This window comes from Cajanus cajan, chromosome 9, assembly GCF_000230855.2.
Source record: "Cajanus cajan strain Asha chromosome 9, NIPB_CcT2T_4, whole genome shotgun sequence".
NCBI lineage: Eukaryota > Viridiplantae > Streptophyta > Magnoliopsida > Fabales > Fabaceae > Cajanus > Cajanus cajan.
The window spans coordinates 20,629,805-20,650,388 of NC_138525.1; the positions used below are offsets into that span (position 1 = coordinate 20,629,805).

At 34.6% G+C, this 20,584-nt stretch overlaps 3 protein-coding genes across 3 annotated transcripts; 2 read left to right on the forward strand and 1 right to left on the reverse strand.

The window, feature by feature from the left end:
- On the reverse strand, nt 1–6,864 carry TIC110 (translocon at the inner envelope membrane of chloroplasts 110). Its single transcript, XM_020355042.3, has 15 exons — nt 6,279–6,864; nt 6,133–6,192; nt 5,846–5,969; nt 5,661–5,729; nt 5,443–5,541; nt 5,134–5,200; nt 4,743–4,807; nt 4,513–4,607; nt 4,160–4,287; nt 3,946–4,046; nt 2,910–3,126; nt 2,493–2,647; nt 1,634–1,759; nt 578–1,546; nt 1–483 (listed from the first exon to the last, which is right to left on the reverse strand). Exons 1-15 carry the CDS (start codon nt 6,743–6,745, stop codon nt 241–243), a joined length of 2,985 nt encoding a protein of 994 aa, XP_020210631.1. The 5' UTR covers nt 6,746–6,864; the 3' UTR covers nt 1–240.
- A 131-nt stretch (nt 6,865–6,995) lies between these two features.
- Nucleotides 6,996–12,403, forward strand: LOC109795512 (putative tRNA pseudouridine synthase). The gene is made up of 9 exons (XM_083064072.1): nt 6,996–7,496; nt 7,591–7,626; nt 8,460–8,572; nt 8,680–8,828; nt 9,029–9,101; nt 9,286–9,360; nt 10,020–10,469; nt 10,909–11,343; nt 11,841–12,403. The coding sequence occupies exons 1-9, from the start codon at nt 7,295–7,297 to the stop codon at nt 11,844–11,846; spliced, it is 1,539 nt and encodes a 512-aa protein (XP_082920198.1). The 5' UTR covers nt 6,996–7,294; the 3' UTR covers nt 11,847–12,403.
- A 3,822-nt stretch (nt 12,404–16,225) lies between these two features.
- Nucleotides 16,226–20,584, forward strand: LOC109790893 (putative tRNA pseudouridine synthase). Its single transcript, XM_020350143.3, has 7 exons — nt 16,226–16,608; nt 16,690–16,725; nt 17,122–17,234; nt 17,328–17,476; nt 18,209–18,353; nt 18,943–19,368; nt 19,948–20,584. The coding sequence occupies exons 1-7, from the start codon at nt 16,350–16,352 to the stop codon at nt 20,362–20,364; spliced, it is 1,545 nt and encodes a 514-aa protein (XP_020205732.2). The 5' UTR covers nt 16,226–16,349; the 3' UTR covers nt 20,365–20,584.

Genomic DNA, 20,584 nt, shown 5'->3' on the forward strand with positions numbered 1-20,584 from the left:
TTGAAAAACTTGCCCACAATTGCAAGAACTTATTTTCACTCGTACAAAATAAGAATTGATTAATTCAACTGTCTCAGACAAATATTATCTAAAATCTCAACAATGTACTCATCTCTACTCCAAGGATTATACATCGTGATATTTTTTCTGCTACCGTTAAACAAAATGGCAGAACGAAGGGGACTTGCGGCCTCTCCAGTACCAATATGCCTCCTAATGCCAAACAATTTTATGACAACACTAGAATACAAACTTCTCTTCCTCTGCTGTAGCATCGAGTAATCTATCTCCCCTCTCCCTAAGAGCAGCAGCTGTGGAATCATTTATACCCAATAGATACTGCAAACGAGACAAATTCTCAGGAGTTGGATCACTCTTTAAGTATATGCTGTATAGATCAGCAAGCTCCTCTGGCACTTCCCATGAAACTGTCTGAGAGGGTACTGCTTTGTCACAAGCCAGCAAGTCATTGAGTGAAGAAACCTGCACAAAAGGCAAAAACCAATCAAACCCGGGTTATCCATGACATCCAAACACATGCTTAAAAATCTGTTTCAATAACTTTTACATTACTTACCACTCCCTGGCGGTTTCTCTGTCTTAGTAGTGACACAGCCTGAACTAGCGAGTTTGATAGTCTACTTTTTGCAAGCTCATGAACAACTCCTCTTGCTTTCTCTTTGTTAATGTTGAGATCTGATGGGATTTTTTCATATACTTCCTCATCATCAAACTCTCCGGTACCAGATGAGAAAATATCATCAACAGTTTTTTTGAAGAGGGTCTCTCTCAAGTTCTCAGATACCATACTGTCTAAATCAACATCAGCTTCCTTAAGTTCCCTTATCTGCTTCATGTTGAGCCTACCTTGAGTTACGGCAGTTTCAATAGCAGCTGCCATTTTTGTAGTGGTTATACTCTTGATTATTTTCTGGGCATATTCTTGAGGTAAGCCTACTTGCTTCTGGAGGTTACCAAGCTGCTCCACCCTGGCCTTTGTCAACTGTCCATCAGCTAAAATTACTTCAGCTTGTTGCCTAAAAGCTTGCTCAGCTAGACCCCTGTGAACTTCCACTATTTCTTTACCACTCAATCCCAGGATCCCACCAAGCTGATTTAGAAGAAGATACTCAGAATCATCCTTCTTTGTAGTGATCTGGGCCCCAAATGGAACCCTTGTCACTTCACCAGTTAGACAGAAAAGCAAGTATGTCTTGTAAAGATCAGTCCTATCCCTTTCAGGAAGATCATCTTTAAGAGTAATTTCTGTCTGACCAGGCTTTCCCAACTTTTCCATAAGTTCTTTGTTCGGTCTTATTTTCTTGAGTGTCTGAATTGAATCCCATTCTTCATCTTCACTTTGTGTGACGTCCTCTTTCACAGGTTCTTCAGTTGAAACATCAGTTGACTCCCCTTTAATGTCCTCCACCAACTTGGTTACAACTAAGGTGTTGAAAGCTATCATCTTCTTCAGTTCTTTTGCGGACTCTGTACGATTTCCAGCTGCTCGTGCACGTTTTATGTAATTAATAAATATCTTCCTTACCTGGAATGTGAAAAACAACAGAGTAAAATTTAAGCCAATTCAAATCTTTAAAAATGAGCATCGAGTTTCTTGATAACTGATACTCACTGCCTTGCTTGCAATAGACATAGCAATCTCCCTAGTAAGTCGCAGGCCATGTGCTGCTTTTCTTACTGATTTCTGGATCTCTGCATCATATCCATCAACCCCTGATGCAATTGCCTCCTTGACAATCTATCAAAGAAGAAACATGAATTAGTCATAACTCGGGTAAAATTTCAAACATATTTGATAGAGATTCAAACATCTCAAGATTGAACTAAGTGTTCTAGACTTGTACAAATTTGATATAAGACAATCCAACCAAAAAACAGATTTAATAAGTACATACAGGTATACAAAGTTAGAAGACAATGCCTAATAAATTTCAAGAAGTTCATATTAACAATTCCAATTGATACACAAATTCTAGATAAATCTTTTCATGTACAGACACTACAACAGTGTATCCTTTGTGCAAGTCTGTAAGATAAAAAATGCAGGAGTGATAGATTCATGGTCTCCATCTCCATGCTACCAGTAAATAAAATCATTACCAGGATTATTGCTACATCAAAATGTAATAGTTGAAACGCCTCATGCTACCAATATTCAAATAGAAAGTAAAATGAAATTGAGAAAGAGAAGGAAGGGCCTCCAAAGCCAAAACACATCCTCAAACGAGAAATGGATGGCAAAAAACATGAATACCCTGAATGAAACCTTCTATGCCTCCCACAAAACAAACCACTCTTCGTGGTATATCAACTACTGTGGGCAGCAACATGTACAAAATTACAACATAGTATCAGTTTGTCACAACTCATGGATGAATCATACTTCTGCATAGCAGGAAATATGTAATTTTGCTAATTTGACACCTATGAAGGACCAACAAATTAGATAGGGAAAAAGAAACATTAACTACCTTTTCAAACAAACTGCCACAGATATCGGAGTGAGCTGCTTCGACAATTGGTTGAGGTATGCAGAGCATTACACGCAACCTCAACAAAGCAGCAACATCCTCATCATTGAGCTCCCCAGCGGCAACACATTTCTGAAGCTTTTGCCGATAAATTTCTTAAAAATAATAAATTATCATTAGATTCTGTGATAAAGAAGTACATATAATATAAAAAAGACAACAGTCGCATCATGTAAAAAGTTAATTGTCTCAACAACTGAGAAAGCAGAAACAAAATAGAATATTACATTACAAGTTAACAAGCATAAGATTTAAGAACTGCACATAAATATAAACTGACAGAACGTAGAATGTTTAATAATCCAAGCCTTCAAATATGATCAACTTCCAACTAACTGTAGATCTGACAAGTTTTACCTTCATGAAGTTCACCGGCCTTTTGTGGATCAAAATGAAGTTCATCACATAGATTTTGAAGGAAGGCTGCTTTGCTATCTGCCATTTCTAACTCACCCTCTGAAGCAGCCTGTGCAAGTCGCTTACGATATACCTTTGACGTAACTTCGAGTGAAATGGCTTCTGCTTCACGTTTACCCAGTCCAAATATATTCCTTAACTGATTTAGTGCAGCAAGCTGAAATGAAATATAAATATGATTAGAATATATTCATTTATATTAAAAAAAAATGTGTTTTGACAGGTCAGGTTTCATATCTTATATCAATAACAACTCTTCATAGTGATAGATATCATGGTTTTTGACACATTATGTGTCTTTGCTCATCTGAATGTTCACTTATGAAAGGAAGATTAGAGAACAGGTGTAACTATATTCAAAGGGGAATCTTATGCTAGTACATCTTAAAGGTCGACAAACCACCTCACCTAAAAGCTTGAAATTGTTAGTGTTAAGCAAGAAGCCAGGACATTGTCTTATAACACTAAAATGTTCCAATAAGTGAAAATCCAGAAGGCTTAAAACAGTAGACAAATACCTTGTTTAAAAATAAATGCTGCCCAAGCAGAAAATTTAAAATGAGATTAAAAGCAATAAGATATGATAGCATGCACTGAACAACCTGTTCAATCATGCTTTGGTAGGTACTATATCAAAAAGAAAGATAAAAAGTAAGAGACAATAAAGAATGACCATTAAGGATAAACTGCTAGGCTTCAATCTCTATTAAATCCATGGGAAGTGTTGGAAGCCAAATTGGTGACAATAAGAAACTATGAATCATCAATACATAGTCATATTATAGTACCATTCATTTTGTCCAAATATAAATAGCTGTTGGAGCTAAATATTCCTCCTTTATTTGAAAATAAATTATTTAATCAGACATACATCTGGAAAACACTAACCCAAACTCAACTACAAAATAAATTAGTTTATTCAGAAAATACATGTTAACAAGTCCACAGTTCATATTTGATTGTCATGGCCAATTACCTTATTATCTTCCATGCGCCCACCAGACAAAGAATCTGTAACATAGGCCCTGTAGAGGAGTTTCAAGTCCTCTATCTTTCTGTCACCACCATACTCACCACCTATGCCAAAAATGGATTGTGGTAAACTTCAAGAAATTAGATTAAGATGAGAAAATAACATTATATTTTATATATATACACACACACACCTAGTCACAAGTCACAACACTTACCCACTAAAGAAACAGGACCAACACCACGAGCAAAGCGATCCACATCTGGATGATTCTTAAATGAGATGAGTAAATTATTAAATGCCAATACCCTATCAAGCTCTGCAACTGCTTCGCTAACTCCAGGACTGAAAAAGTTAAAGATTATCATATGGAAAAATTCTACTTTTGCTGCATTTATGGAAATTAAGAAATTAAAAGTAACACTAATGAAAGAAATAGCAAGGAAAACAGACCCAGAATTCAAATTTTAACATAGAATGGAACAATCTTGGTTCAGTAATTAATGAAAACCTGCAATGACCTGATCCCTCAAAAAAAATATTTTAAGCCAGAAAAACTATGAATCTTACACTGCTCTGCCACGAGATTTAAGTATGCCAATTGCCACTGAAATATTTTCCTCAACCAATTTCCTTGCATGCTCTCTAAACAAGTTCTCAGCAAGCTTCAATGGAAAAATTCCTCTAATTAATAAAAAGATTATACTATAGCAACTAGCAAGGAACTATTTGGTGGCAAGACAAAGGGGTTTACCCCAGAAAAATTGAAAGTTATGAAAGATGAAATAATGAAAGTGAACCTCATCTGAAAGGTGACATAAACGTTGTGTTTCTCTTAGTGCAACAAGTTGTTCTGCATTGATATCTGGCAAAAAATTATTGTTTAGCACTTAGGAAGCAAACCCGATTTAAAACTTCTAAAATTTGCTATATAAAGAATTTGTTAGTTTGGATAATAGTAATTGTAGAGAATTACAGAATAAAATCCATCAGATCAGATGAATACAAGCAAAATCTTAAGGCTTTATTTAATAAGAAATGCATGACCAATTACAAAACAAAAATATCATTTACAATCATTTCTCCACCTATATACATTGGACTGTTAAAATTGTGCCAAGAGTTAGTTTATCAACTTTGTTACAGTAAGAGCAAACAAAGGCCAAGAGGAATAGCTGACTACACAATTACCTCTGCCAACTGATTTCAGCTTGGAAGCATACAATCGTTGCGCATTGTCACGTACAGCTACTTCAATCTGGCAAAAAACTTATAGCCGATTATTAAATGAAAAAAACAACATTAACACCTATACCGAATGAAATGACAATGAGGACATATAAAATTAATTTCATAAGCATGAAAAAATGCATTTCGCATGGAAAATTAGTTCCCTTTTCAAGCAAAAGCCTGTACAAAATTATAAACCTATGCTTCAAAACTCTCTGCCCAATATCACATTGCATAAGCCAGGCATACCAATTAACAAGTAATAAGTACCTGGGAATCGGTGACCTTAAACACACGCTTCCAAGGTAGAAGGAAAGATGATGCATCCCCAAATACAAGATTTGACACATATATCAACTTTTGAAACGCCTGCACTGGAGACTCTAACAATGGTCAAGCTCCAACCTCCAAGTATTTGCTATTCATCCAAACCCCTGATGGTATTTCCACCAATCAGTTAAAATAACATTACACCACAACTAACTTACCCGGCGTTGCTCAACATCGGCGTCCCGATCCCCAACTTCTAGCCTTTGTCTGAAAAATTTCCTCCCAATCTAGGAAGTTAAGAAGCACCAAACCAGTAAGATACGAAACTTTCACTCCTTATAATAAAACACACTAAATCTACACTGGTAATCAGGCCTATATACAACAAACAAACAAGAAATACCTCCATGTGCATAGCAGCAGCATCTGGGTCATCAATTCCCAACGAATTTTTGAAGCTGACTATCCTATCAACCTCATCACCTTTAAGTTCCTCACCACCAGGAGGAAGCACAGAAGTTACAAACCTAAACAACATGCCATACCGCAAATCAGTCATTCAATGAAAAAATTATACAGCCATATCATTATAACTCATTACCACTACACAAACAACAACAACAACAATTGACATTCTCTCGGAATATACTTCACAAGTTCCAGCTTTAATAATAAGAATTTATCACTCACTCGGAATATATATCACAAATCTCAGCTTTGAACGCCTCATCCTGCTTGTTCACACCATACCTGTCAAAAAAAACCATTTCAAAACCAATCACTCTAATTAACCCAAACAAAAACAGGAACCGTTAGTATTAGCAACCGAAACTAACTTCGTTGCGATGGCCTCAATCTCCTCCTTCTTCAGCTTCGCAGGGTCATCAAACGCGGCGACGTAGTTGTGCAAATTCACAGCGGCGACCTGCGGAGCAGCCGCGTTGAGAGCGAACGCTGCGGCGCCACCGGCGGCTCCGAGTGCGACGGCGCCACCTATCGCGGCGTAGCGGGAGGCGCCAAAGCGGGAGCCGAGGCCGTAGCCGGCGGCGACGGCGCCGGCCACGAGGACGGCGGAGGTGGCGAGTCTGGCGGGCGGCGAGAGCTTGTCGACGAGGACTTGGATTCCCTGGAGGTCCTTGGGCGCTCGGTGAGGCGGCGGCGGCGGTGGCGGAGGAACGGAGGCGGCGTCGGAGGAGCAGCGAGGGAGGGAGACTCTGAAACGACGGCGTCTGGAGTGGAAGGGAGAAGAGGGTAAGAGGAGTGGGCGTTGGGTGTGGGAAGGAGTGAGGGTGGAGGGGTTCATGGTTGTTGAGACGACGTCGTAAGAAGAGTAGAGTGGTGTTGTTGTTATAGGGTTTAACGAAAAGAGTGAGAAGATAAAGGGCGAGGATTGTAGATATTAGATAACGTCGTTGTTATTGGGCTATGCCTCCTTTCTAAAGGAAAAATTAAACATTGCATACGCATGGGTGCTAAATAAATATTCACAACTTCTAGGTATTCTTCGCTATTATGACAGAGTATGTGGGTATCTCTGCAAAAGAATTAGGACTGGCACGGTTTTGGATAGGTCCATTATCAGATGGATCCAAAGTCCACACCAATCAGAATAGAATCCCAAAAAATTCAAAAAAAATAATACCAACATCTTATTATTTTTCTTCGATCCTCTATTCTTCAACCCTTTAAATTGGAGACAGAGACCCAAAATGGAGAAATTTATCTAACCCTTTAAATTGATCGTTTAAAAAACAATTCTTTAAGACTGAGAACAGATGTAAAAGTGTGCTGAGTGAAGAGTAAGAACGATGGTTAAAAATTGATAATCTAGTCGGTGTTGTGAAGTGCGAAAATGGGTAGTTGGTGTTTGCGAGTGCCACTATTTCCTATGCTCAAAAAATCTGTCTTTACATTCACACCGGCTATGGGGAAGAGGAGGAGGACACGGTTTGAGTTCCATTGTTGCTGTTATTGTTCGTCTTCCCAGTCATGGCAGCCTTCTCGCAAGAAAAAGGTCGTTATGCGCGTTGCCTACGTTGGCACCAATTACCGAGGTCCCATTTTCCATCATGATTGATTCTTCTTCAAACCAACATTCTCCTACACAGATACATGCCCTCATGTCTCATGTCTTGTTTGTTCATTCAGGTCTCCAAATGCAAACCGATCAACATTCAATCTCCAGTACGCTTCTTTGCCTTGTACTCATTGTTATCTATCCATCCATGTGTGGGGTTGAAAAGAAATAGAAGATTGCGCTCCAGATATTGTGCTTGGAGTCTAAGATGTTTGTAGAAATGCACCAACTGTACTAACTTCAGTTGACACAAGCAACGACTTGTGTTCCTTAAAAGCAAATTGTTCAAAATTCGAATTGTAATCTTTGGAATGAAATAAAGTATCTTAGTAGGAAAATATTCGTATTTACACGATTACCATAGTTACCAAAAAAAAATTGCACTAACTGTTGGGGAAATGAAAGTTATTTGAGAAACTCTGTCCGACTAGTTTATCCAAAATTTTATTTTTATCTTATGTATAAATTAGTTTTAATTTATGGAAAAATTTATTTCAATTTTATTTTCCTCTTATAGAAGTGATACCGAAAAAGTTTATTCAATCATACCCTTAGTAAAGAATTTGTTATTTTAAATCTTTTACTATTTGTGAAACAGTCAATCTATTGTCCACACATAAGTTATTAATATAAGTATTGTCTAGTCTAGAAGTATTGGCTATACATCCTCTAACACAATCTTTGTTATGCATTTTTTTATTATAGATTAAAAATTTATTAAAATTACAAAATTATGATCGAAAGTCGTTAATAAAAGTGAGACTCACAATTGTATGATTTTCAATAAATTTCAGCTAATAATAAAAAACATGTTTAAAAGAGTATGTTATAGACATTTCTTTTGTGGGTTCTAGTGGTATATTGTAGGGTACCCGTGGTTCAATCTGCCTAGCTAGTTTGGATAGACTGGTTTTGAAGTGTTGTGATTTAAAAAATGTAGCTATTGAGAAAGAACTTGAAACTGCTATATTCAAGGCTGGTGGCATTCGTGAAAGTAATTTTGGGGATCTGCAGAAGATTAGATGGGCCAGAAGCAGTCGGACTGACAAAGGAGTAATCTCATTGTTTTGATTTATTTTGGTTACTATTCTGATTTTGGTGCATATGCAGCCAGAGTGACATTGCTTATTTCATCCTGTTTAATGTTGTGTATATATTAGGTTCACTCTCTTGCAACCATCATTTCCTTTAAAATGGAAATCCCAGAAAATGCTTGGAATGGAGACCCTTATGGTTTTTCCCTTGCAAATTATGTTAATTCTCATCTTCCCTGGGATATCAAAGTTTTGAGCATTTTGCCCTCACAGAGGTAAGGCTTGGAACTGTGCATGTGAGTCAGTATTCATAATTCAGAGTGATCTCTGAAGTGTTATGTCTGTTGTGAAAATTATAATTTTTAATGATAATGTACTGTATATTTATATGTCAATTGTTAATGATAGACTTTCAAGTTTCTGCTGCTCTTTTCTCCTGCTCTTTAATCATTCAATGTTTGTGTCTTGGATCCAGGAGCTTTGGTCCCAAGAAGGAATGTGTTTTTCGGAAGTATTCCTACCTTCTCCCTGCTGATATTATTGATTTTGTTCTTTCAAATGAACCTGTTTTAAGAATTGCTGTCCTTGAAGATAATGCTTGTAACTCAAACATACATGCTGCTAATGATGAGGATATCAGCCGTCTTGACATGTCAATAGAAGAAAAGGTCCATTTGAAAGAGGAATTATCTTTCATGGTAGAAAGGGCACCTTTGGAGGTTCTTGAAACAGATTAAAAGCCATTCCAGCAATGATGAAATTGACTACCACATATCAGAGTTCAATGATATTCTTAATGTATTTGAGGTAGGGTATTCTAGTCTCCTTTTTGCCCCCTTATCGTTAAAAACCTTCATTTAATTTGGTTCTTAGATACTGATTGTATAATTTGTATTAGTTATGAAACTTTGTTATGAACATTTTTTTCCATATTTTAGGACCATTTTGGATAAATTTCTCCAAAAGCAGGAAAAATGAAATAATTTTTTCAATAAGCTAATTTGTAGAAGTTTTTTCCTTTTAGTCTTCAAAATCTTATTTTTAACTTATAAATAAACTAGTTTTAATTTATGGAGAAATTTATTTCTATTTTTCTTTCTATTTTTTTCTCCTAGAAGTGCTTCTAGAAATGCTTATCCAAACACGCCCTTAGTTAATTTATGATGGCTCATATGAGAATTTATGTATCACATTATTGTCTTTGTACTAAAAGTTTTGTATGGATCGAAAAGTCAATACAAAAGCATAACACAAGCAAGACTTTGACTGGTTCTTCCTCTTGCAGTTACCAGTTTACGTACTTTTTGGAAGTATGCTAGAAATTTTAGATTTATGATGAAATTAGGGTCAGGTTTTCTCATATTTTGTGTTGTTTCTCTGGTGTTTATGGACATGTTTAGCTGGAGAATATTTGCATTTCTTTGTGATGTGAAATGTCAGTTACTATCTATAATTGCCTTTCATAGGGGGAACATCCTTTCCATAATTATACAGCTCGGTCCAAGTACAGGAAAAATTTTCCTCATAGGCAGTCATCACCAAAGAGTGACAAATCAGAAAGTGAGAGTTTGTTACCATATGCATCTGACTGTGAGTACAGTGACGGGGAAGAAAATTCTGAAATTGATGAGGCAATTACAGAGAATATAGCGTGCCAAAGTAAAAACTGTTCTGAAACTCGTCATTTTGGTGAGCCTGTTGTTGGCTCTAGCAATAAGAATGGAAATGGTTTGCTTGATCAAGATTCTAAATTGGTTGCTCGTGCAAGATGGTTATATGAACCTGATGAAACAGACAGATTAAGTGCTTCCCATTTCAGAAAAGTTTTTCAGTGTTCTTGTGGAAAGCTGAAAACATCACTGGGATATAATTACATAGAAATCTCAATAGAGGGAGAGTCCTTCATGCTGCATCAGGTGCTTCTTTTTTTCTCCCCCATATTATTCTTCTTTAAAACACTAGAATGCATATTTTGCCCCCTTTGATCCTAACAATTTATCACTTCAATACTTAATCACGTAGAATGTATTTCCTAGTTGGAAATTTCAATGATGTTATTTGAGTACTTAATATGAATGTTGATATTGTGACAACTGATTAAGTTACATATACTGTTGCAATAAATCTACCTTTTTGTTTGTTACAATCCAGCTATTCAGTAATGAACAAATGAACCTGTTTGACAATACTAACCTCTATTTTATTGTTTTATTGTGTCCTAATCTGTGTACCCTTAAATTAGATCATCCACCGTCATTTTGTTCGCTACTTTGGTATTGAAATAAATTGGTTACATATATGTTGCTGCCTTGTTTTTCATAATCATCATGATATGACATTTTTTACTCTCACCAGATAAGAAAAATGGTTGGGACAGCCGTGGCAGTGAAGCGCAAGTTACTGCCAAAAGACATTATAAAGCTGTCACTGGCAAGGTTCTCGCGGATTATTCTTCCCCTTGCACCTTCAGAAGTTCTAATATTATCAGGAAACAGATTCTCAATTAGAACACGACCAGGCAATGTAACAAGGCCTGAAATGCGGACAATAGTTGAATCAGAAGAAATTAATAAGGCAGTTGACGAATTTTACTCATCAGTTATGCTACCTCAAGTTTCAAAATTTTTGGACCCATCAAGATCTCCTTGGGAAGAATGGATTGAGAAACTGGATGCTCACACAAGCATACCAAATGATCAGTTGGATGACGTCAGGAAGGCTTGGAATTTGTTAAAAGAAAATTTGGAAAATACTATTAAGCACTCATCCGTGGTGAGTGAAGGAAAAAAGGTGACGATTGCTCTTCTATTCTGAATTTGGTCACTTGACATGCCTTAATTTAAGTTTCCATTGGATAACCCTTGCATTCTTTTATTTTATTATATGGATAAGGAGTTCATTCTTATGAAAAATGTTAGTAATACTTTCTCTAACACATACCCTCTAACACATTTTATTGCTAATAATTAGTTAAAATTTATTAAAAACTAGAAAATCAAGAGAGGGGATCATTAAATAAGAAATGAGACCTAAAAAAATGTAATTTCCCACAAATTTTTCAGCTAATAATGGAAAATGTATTCAAAAAAGTGTGTTGCTGACATTTCTCTTTTTATATTTGTTCTAATTGTTAATTGTTATTGTAGTTTTTCTTCTTATCCTTTCACTTAATATGCCTTGACCAAAGCTTCCATTGGCTAGCACCTGCAGTTTTTTATCCTCCCCTTGCTGTTCTGTGAAGAAGGAATTTGTTCATACTTTTGTTCTGACTGTCATGTACTATGTAGGTTTGAAGGGTAAATAGAATTTGGAATTTATTCATCCTACCTGGCCTTGGATTTATCAATGGACAATCATGCTTTCTCAATGCTTGGAATTATGGAAGAATTTGGCTTGAAAGATGTGTTTTAATTAACTGGCTTGAATGGCCTGCCGCATTTGGAAATGATTCTTCAGGAATTCATCAAATTGAACATCCAAGCAAAGATATGATAACTTTAGAGGCTGACAAAATTCACTAGTCAACATTAACTTAAGCTACAGCTTCCACAAACACCTACAGACAATAGTGATTTTGTAGGCTTTGTATTTGCTACGGGCAATCATTTACTGTCTGAAATGGACGTATACATTCCATATCGCATTGTCATTCTTACAGTCTCACTGTATGCTTAAAATATACCATAGATTGTGTGATATATACTAATTTTTGGGCTCAGATAAACCTTTCTGGTTTTTGTTTATTTACTTATTTATTATGAGAGTAGTATAAACAAGAAAGTTCAATTTGAACTTGCTTTTCCAGAATTCCTGGTAGTATGTAAGTTCTTTTATGATCTCCAGTGGTAAATGATGCTAATGAAATTAAACATATACTAGTATAAGTTATAGCATCTGATTATGGTATGGTTAGACCTGTGATTTTGTTGCTTTGTATCGATTGCTGTGTAGACAATATTATGAAAAGAAAAGTAAATAAAAATATAATTGTATTTATATCTTTAGTAAGGTCTCACTTTCCTTAGCCCAAGAGGGAAATACTAATTCTAAGCATGAAGATGATGTTTGGTACTAAGAATAAACTTAATTTTTCGTATCTTTACTCTAATTTTTTTATCTAATTCTAATAATTAACTGAAATTTTGTTGGCTACCGAATTCATCCTGGGTATTTCAATATTCAATCTTGACTGAAAACATGTATAATTATTATTATTTTTCCTTCATTGACGTGTATTTTTTTATTTGGTTTACTGAACCAGTCAAAAATAGTACATCGGTCTTCTTTACTTATAACGTGTTTGCTCTGTAAGTGAATTCCAGTCTTTTATTTGTTCATACGGTTCAGTTAGACAATAATCAGAAATGTAATGACAAATAAACTGAAATTAAATAAAAAGAAGTGATATATGAAATAAAATGATTTTATTTTATAATTATTTGAACAATTTATGATAAATTAAGTAACTTTTCGTTTCAGTATTTAGGAAGTAAATGAAACAAAATAAAATTTTCGTTTTGTTATTATTTTGTTTTTGACAAATTTTCGTTTTATTATTTCGACAATAGATGAAATACGAAGGAAATGAGTGAATATAAGTTCCCGCCATACCGAAATTAAAGAGAAAAAGAAAATCAACTATACAAAATGAAAATAAAATTAAAAATATTAGATGGATATAAAATGCATTATTTTATTCCTTTATTTTATATATATAGAAAATTTTCACGATATCAATTGATTGATTTTCTTTCTGTCAAATCATTTTGTATTTGGTTCCTTTTCATTAAGCCCTGTTTGTTTCAGGGGATTTACTATTCACGACGAACGAAAGGTGAAGAAATTTGATGTTTGTTTCCGCTGATTTGCACCGAAAAAAAAGTGAAGAAAAGCGGGAGAACCCGCGTGGCCGTTCCTCGCAAAGTTGTGAAGAAAAGAGATGAAAGTCACGTAAGAAATGAGAAAACCCGATAATACCCCTGCCCAAAAGCTGAAAATAGATTAAGCTCTGCCATGCTCATGCATGCAGAGACTGTGCCATGCAGCAGAGGTTCATTTCTTTATGCTTGAGGGAGGGTAGTCGAGGTATGAGAATGAAGAATGGAGGGCAAACCGCGGTGAAAAACTGAACCCCCAGCCAGCATAATCGATTATGCATGACACATAATCGATTATGGTGGCATATTTTTGCTTCTAGTCGTGTCCAGAATGGGCCATTCCAAACTACTAAAATAAGGGTAATTTAGTAGCCTAGAACGGGCCGTTCCCAAACTGGAACAGGTCGTTCCCAAACTGGAACGGGCCGTTCCAAACTACTAAATTGGCTTAAAAACCTTAGTTGAGAACAGACCGTTCCAAATTGGCTGTTATCGGAAAAAATGCAAATTAGAAAATATAATTATCATAATATATTTTGTTATTATTATTTATTATTATAAATATTATTATTATTATCATTATTATTATTATTATTATTATTATTATTATTTATTATAATTACTATCATTTAGGGATTGCAACGGGGCGGGGCGGGTACGGGTTTCATGATACCCGTCCCCGTCCCCGTGAGCCAAACTCATCCCTGTCCCCGTACCCGTACCTGTCGGGTATGTGATTTTCATCCTCATTCCCGTCCTCGTCGGGTATCGGGTGTACCCGTACCCGTACCCGTACCCGTCAAATTTTTTATTTTTTATTTTTTTTAAAAAATATAATATTTTTAAATTATATTATAATTATAATTAGGTTATTTCTTTATCTCATACTATAATAAATAATCACACATAAAAAAATATTAAAATTATTTAATATAATTAAATTGAAAGTGGGTATTAAATTAAAAATGGGAACGGGGACGGGTACGGGTACGGGGCAGGTAAGTACATACTCGTACCCGTACCCGATTTAATATATCGGGTTTTACCCGTACCCGTACCCGGTTAAACCGGGTATTCCCCGTCAAAGTCTGGACGGGTTCGGGTATTACCCGCGAGTACGGGTACATTTGTCATCCCTACTATCATTATCATTTATTATGATTCTTATTATTTTTCTAATATTTATTATTATTATTATCATTATTTATTATTTTTTTAATAAATTATACCTATTAATATAATTTTATTGTAATTATTATTATTTACACTAAATAATATTCTACTCATTTTTAATCCAAGGGTAAAAGTGTAAATTACATATTCATCTATTAAATTTTTAATTTTTATCTATCACATCAATCAATTTCTACACAAATTCTCACAAACTTTCCACTCATTTTTCACTATCTTTCCCTTAATTCAAACAACCTCACTTTCAACTCTCTTTCTCTTCAAATCTTTTCTTTTCCACTCTCCCAAATCCATCCTTCAATCCAAACACAACCTAATTGAGTGTCTGCTTGATAAACTATAAAAATAATTTCTTCTCGATGTAACACATATTAATGTACAATATTATAAATATGTTGTTTTATCGATAGATATTACGATAGTGACAGGAAGATTCTGAACTCTCAATCTTATAAATATTAATCCAACTCTTGTATAATATTTTGAAGACATGATAATTGTGCTCAATAGCTTAAAATTAATTATATTAAACTTAATTTCATCACATGAATATTAAATCATACACCATTGAACACCTAATAAATACATATTTAAGACTTAAATCCAAAACTATTAAAATAGAATAATTTCGTGTGAGTTAATTCACTAATTTGATAGTTTTATTTTATTTATATTTAATGAGTGACTTAAAATGTAGCTTTTTTAATATAATAAGTGAATTATATTGTCTATTAATCAAAAAATCACTATTATATAATATTCTTAAAATAATTATTATATAGTATTCTTAGAAAAAATAGTTCTCATAAAAGTCAATAAATGATTAAATAATAGTATATAATGCATTCTAATTAGTAATTACATTCTAAAAATGTTAGGTAAGAAATAATTAGAGCGTATTTATAAAAAAGTTAAATTGAATATAATGAACATTCACTCTATTCATTGAAATAAAAGAGTTTATTCACTCCATTTATTAAAACAAAAGAATTACTTCTCCATTTTAATATAAAAATGAGTGATTATCCACATGATACATGGTAAATGATAAATCAAACACACACTTAAATGTATGCTATTCATTACTTTAAAATTAAATACCTTCCACTTTTGAATAAATTTCATAACCTAGTATTATGTTGATGTTATGTTGATCAATGAGCTTATTTTATTTGATTTATTTGCTCCAGTGTTATAAATTAGAATAGAGTGAGACTAGACTATCAAATATCCTTAATATTCTATCAGTTTCTACTTTTATATATACAATTTGCACGTTACTCCATCAGTTGCCCAAAAAATTTACGGCTCAATCATCTTAAACTATATTCCTTTTTATCTTTATTCATACACACAATTTTCATAATTGTTTGTGTCTTTCAATAATCTATATATATATATATATATATATATATTAATTTTCCTATTATTAAAATAACCCTATATTTTAATTTAAATCGATCATTGCAAATAAATATGTAAATATAATTTATATATATTTACAACTATTTATTTATTACAAAAATAATCTTATAAAAAAAAATTTTGGTCCAGAAAATTGCGTTTGCTAAAGTCATTAAACAGTGAAATGGTAAACCACCGTGGCCACAATCCAACTAGAGATATGGGATCTCAGCAAGTACGATAGTTGCAGTATTTAACGTGAGCATACTATGAACATGTTATGTTACTGTTGGCATTGGCATTGCATAAGAGATAGAGTTGAAGATGGTAACTAACTGCGTTTCTTCTTCGCCTCACTTTCTTTCAATTCCAACTCGTGTAAGAGAAAACAGAATACCCACTTTGGTGGCAATGCTATTCTCTTCTTCTTCTTCTTCACTGCTTCTGCCTCCAACGCTCTTCAAGTGCTTATGTGCTTCCACTCACTCCCTTCCAACCCCTTCTCCCTCCCTCCACAAGTGGGAACCTTTCCTCAAGAAAAAGGTCGTAATGAGAGTTGGATATGTTGGAACCGATTTTAGAGGTCACCCTCCCAACCCTTTTCTTTCTACTTTCAAATTTTTTGAAATCTCGGGCTAATTTGATTCCCCATGGTTGTTTGCAGGTCTGCAGATGCAACGGGATGAACATAGGTTATCCAGTAAGACCATTTTTCTCTATTATCTTTTTGATAATGGTAGAAAATTACTGTTAGAATTTTTGTTTTGTTTGAAATGATGAAGATGGAGTTAGACATATAGTTCTGTAATGTTGGCTAATGTTTTGGTTTGGAATTTGGATTCATGTGGTGTTGTGATCTAATAAGGATTTTTCTTGATTTAGAGGTAAAACCTACCAAAATTTGTGATTTTTTGTCAACCAATAATAGAGAGTGTTAAGGTGAGTGTGGCTAACATTTTTCTTTAAGTTATTATGTTCTCTTACCAAGTGAACATAGTTTAATCTAAACTCTGACTGCTGGCATACACTTAAATCAGCCTGGCTGGTGTGAATCAATTGAGTGTGGCTAAAGCATTATAATTTTGACATGATGTAGCTGTCGAGAAGGAACTGGAAACGGCGATATTCAAGGCCGGTGGCATGCGTGATAGTAATTTTGGGGACTTGAACAAAGTGAAATGGGGCAGAAGTAGCAGGACTGATAAAGGAGTAATCTTCTTGTTATTCCCTTTATGAATTGGTTGTTGTTATTTTGTTTTTATTTCTTAATTTCTTGCCACATCTATGATGTGCTTGTGCTAGGTCCACTCTCTGGCAACAATGATAGCCTTTAAGATGGAAATCCCTGAGAATGCATGGAAAGATGACGACAATGGCATTGCACTTGCAAACCGCATTAACTCTTATCTTCCTAGTACTATCAGGGTTTTTAGCATATTGCCTTCAACGAAGTAAGATAGTCTCTTTTTGGTTATGTATAAATTATAATGCTAGATTTCTTAAGGTTATTTTATAATTGAATTTCTCCTCTCATGTCTTTACTATTGAGTGATAATGCATACATGTACTCTTATAGATTGAGTATTTTCTTTTAGTGTCTTATTGTTTGTCTATTCTTATTAGTAATAGATATTTGATAAGGAATGCTACCCTGTCATTTGTCACAAAGGAAATTGATAATGTGGCAAAATTAATTTAGAATGGAGTACTCAACTAGGATCTGTAAGGATCCATGAACTCTTACTTATATATGAGCCCAGTATGTATTGTTGTTCGTTACTGTCTGCGACAAATCTATGAGTATGACTACATCCAATCAGTTTGTAAACTAAAAGCCCTAATTTTTTCACATGCCGTGCTAGTGTTATACAATGGCCTGTATGTGTAATGTAAGTATGAAAATGTTCAGAATAAAAATGTCATCCATGGGATTATAACAACAAAGCTTTTTCCTCACTAAGTGGGAATAGTGCTGATCCATGGGATTATGCAGTAAGCACAAAAACGCATGCACTAGAAAAAAAAGGGAAAAAAAAAGGAGAGAGAATATATTCATTGATACTATTGGTTATGACTAATGATATTTCTGGAATCAGACAGGTCATAAATTGAAAGTGTTCCTTGATTTTTAATTAATGCTCTTTTACTGTTATTTATAACTTCATAGTTTTGGCTTGTTTTAGGAGATTCGACCCTAGAAGAGAGTGCAATTTGCGGAAATATTCTTATCTCCTCCCTGCTGATATAATAGGAATCCAGAGTCATTTTAGCGAGGATGAAATTGATTTTCATATTTCAGAGTTCAACAGTATACTTAATGTTTTTGAGGTATACTCATTTTCGTATTTTGTTTAGTTGTTGTTGTGGAATTATTCATTTTTATTGTATATACTTTACAAATTTAATTTAGTTGTGATAAACCTTAGTTAAGGCAGTGATCTCTCCGAACTGATTATGGTAAAAATTTGTGGCCTTTCCTGAAAAGAATTCTATAGTTTACATCTCATCTTCATGCAAGTGTAGTAGACTCTTGTAAGCATGTTCCTGACTGAATGTGGCTCTTTAAATTTATGTGCTGATTAAGTTTGTTTTTTCTTTCCAAATAATGAACATGTTAAGCATGTTTATTTCCTGCAAGATGTATAAAATGTGCATAATAATGATATGAAGGTTCAAACCTTGACCTCTTGCATGTCTAGGCTGATCGTTCTCTACTAGCCCATTGGCTCATTTTACATTTCTGTTACTTACATATCACTCTGTTGTCTCATTAAACCCATGAATTGAGAAATTAAATATTAAATATTGAATAAATATTGTAGCTGTTATCATCATCAGGCTGGACACTACTCCCTTTATATACAACTTCTATCAAGTGCTGGTTCTAACTCTATTTGCCCTATTTTTATTATTGCAGGGTGAGCATCCTTTCCATAATTATACTGTTAGGTCCAAGTACAGGAAAAAATACCCTGTAAGGCAATCATCTGGAAATGATGGCATGTCAGACAGTATAGGATCAGCTAGTTTGGCATCAACTTGTGAGCCAGAGAGTGAGGAAATTGATGATGATGATGATTTTGTGAGTGGTAGACCAGCCACTGTAAGTGACGAGGAAGAGAGTCACAAGCCTCCAGAGACTACTGAATCCAATGGCTTGAGTAGTCAAAACTCTAGTTTAGTAGTTCGTGCAAGATGGCTATATGAACCAGATGAAGCAGATAGATTAAATGCTTCCCATTTCAGAAAGGTTTTTCATTGTTCTTGTGGGAAGTTGGAAACATCTCTTGGTTACGATTATGTTGAGGTCCATATATGGGGAGACTCCTTCATGTTACATCAAGTAAGTCTTACTTAGATGATTTAACTCCGAAGAGTTTAATTTGACCTACTGTTATGTTAATTCAAAACTTAAGTACATTATCATCTAACTATGTTTTGTCACATCATTAAATAGTTTGACTATAATAACAGAAACTCAAGAGGTCAAACTCTTATGATGATCTGACTATAATAACAGCACAGGTGTTTCTTAACGTGGCATCTACTGCAGTATATTTGTTGCATTCATACGCTTCTTTTCACATGATTAATTAATATTCTGATGACCTGTTGTACATTGACATCTAAACTATTATTTTTCTTAGAGTTTGTTTGAATATAAGTTTAAAAACATTTTTGAGAGTTTCTTTATTGAAAATAAAGAGTTTTTTTCCTGTAGAAAAGCTCTGAAAAGTACTTCTGAATTGATATCCAAACATGTTCTTAATATATAAACCCTGTAAAGGTCTGTACTTTAGCTGCTTTTCTGTACAAATAACAAATCATAGCTTTATGCATTTCTTGGTTCTACTAGTTGAGTGCACTCATTATTTGACATTAACCATATTCACACAATCACACTGACTGAATGACTCATCAGATACGCAAAATGGTTGGGACTGCCGTGGCTGTAAAGCGCAAGTTAATCCCAAGAGACATCATTTTGTTGTCACTCAACAAGTTTTCAAGGATCGTCCTCCCGCTCGCCCCGCCAGAAGTTCTGATTCTGAGGGGAAATGCTTTCAAAATGAGATCAAGACCTGGAAGCTTTACACGGCAAGAAATGGTGTCTATGGTTGAATCAGAGCAAATTCTCGATGCAGTTGACGAGTTCTACACGTCTGTTGTGTTGCCTGAAGTGTCAAAGTTCCTAGACTCGTCAAAGTCTTCGTGGGAAAAATGGATTGAGAATTTGGATAGGTATTCAGGCATTCCAGATGTTGAGTTGGATGAAGTCAGAAAGGCTTGGAAGACATGGAAGGAAAATTTCAAGGCAAAGTCAGCATCAGATGCATAGTACATTGAAGGGCATCCTTATCATTTGCCAAGGTGTAGGAATGAATATCATACAACTAGTCTATTTGAATATAAGCTTAGAAAATTTTTTTGGAGAGTTTTTCTATTGAAAATAAAGAATTTTTCTCAAAAGTGTAGTCTTAAAAAATACTTGTAACTTATATTCAAACAAGTTCAACAAGAAGTCAAGCAGGGTAAATAATGATGTTTTGGGTATATAA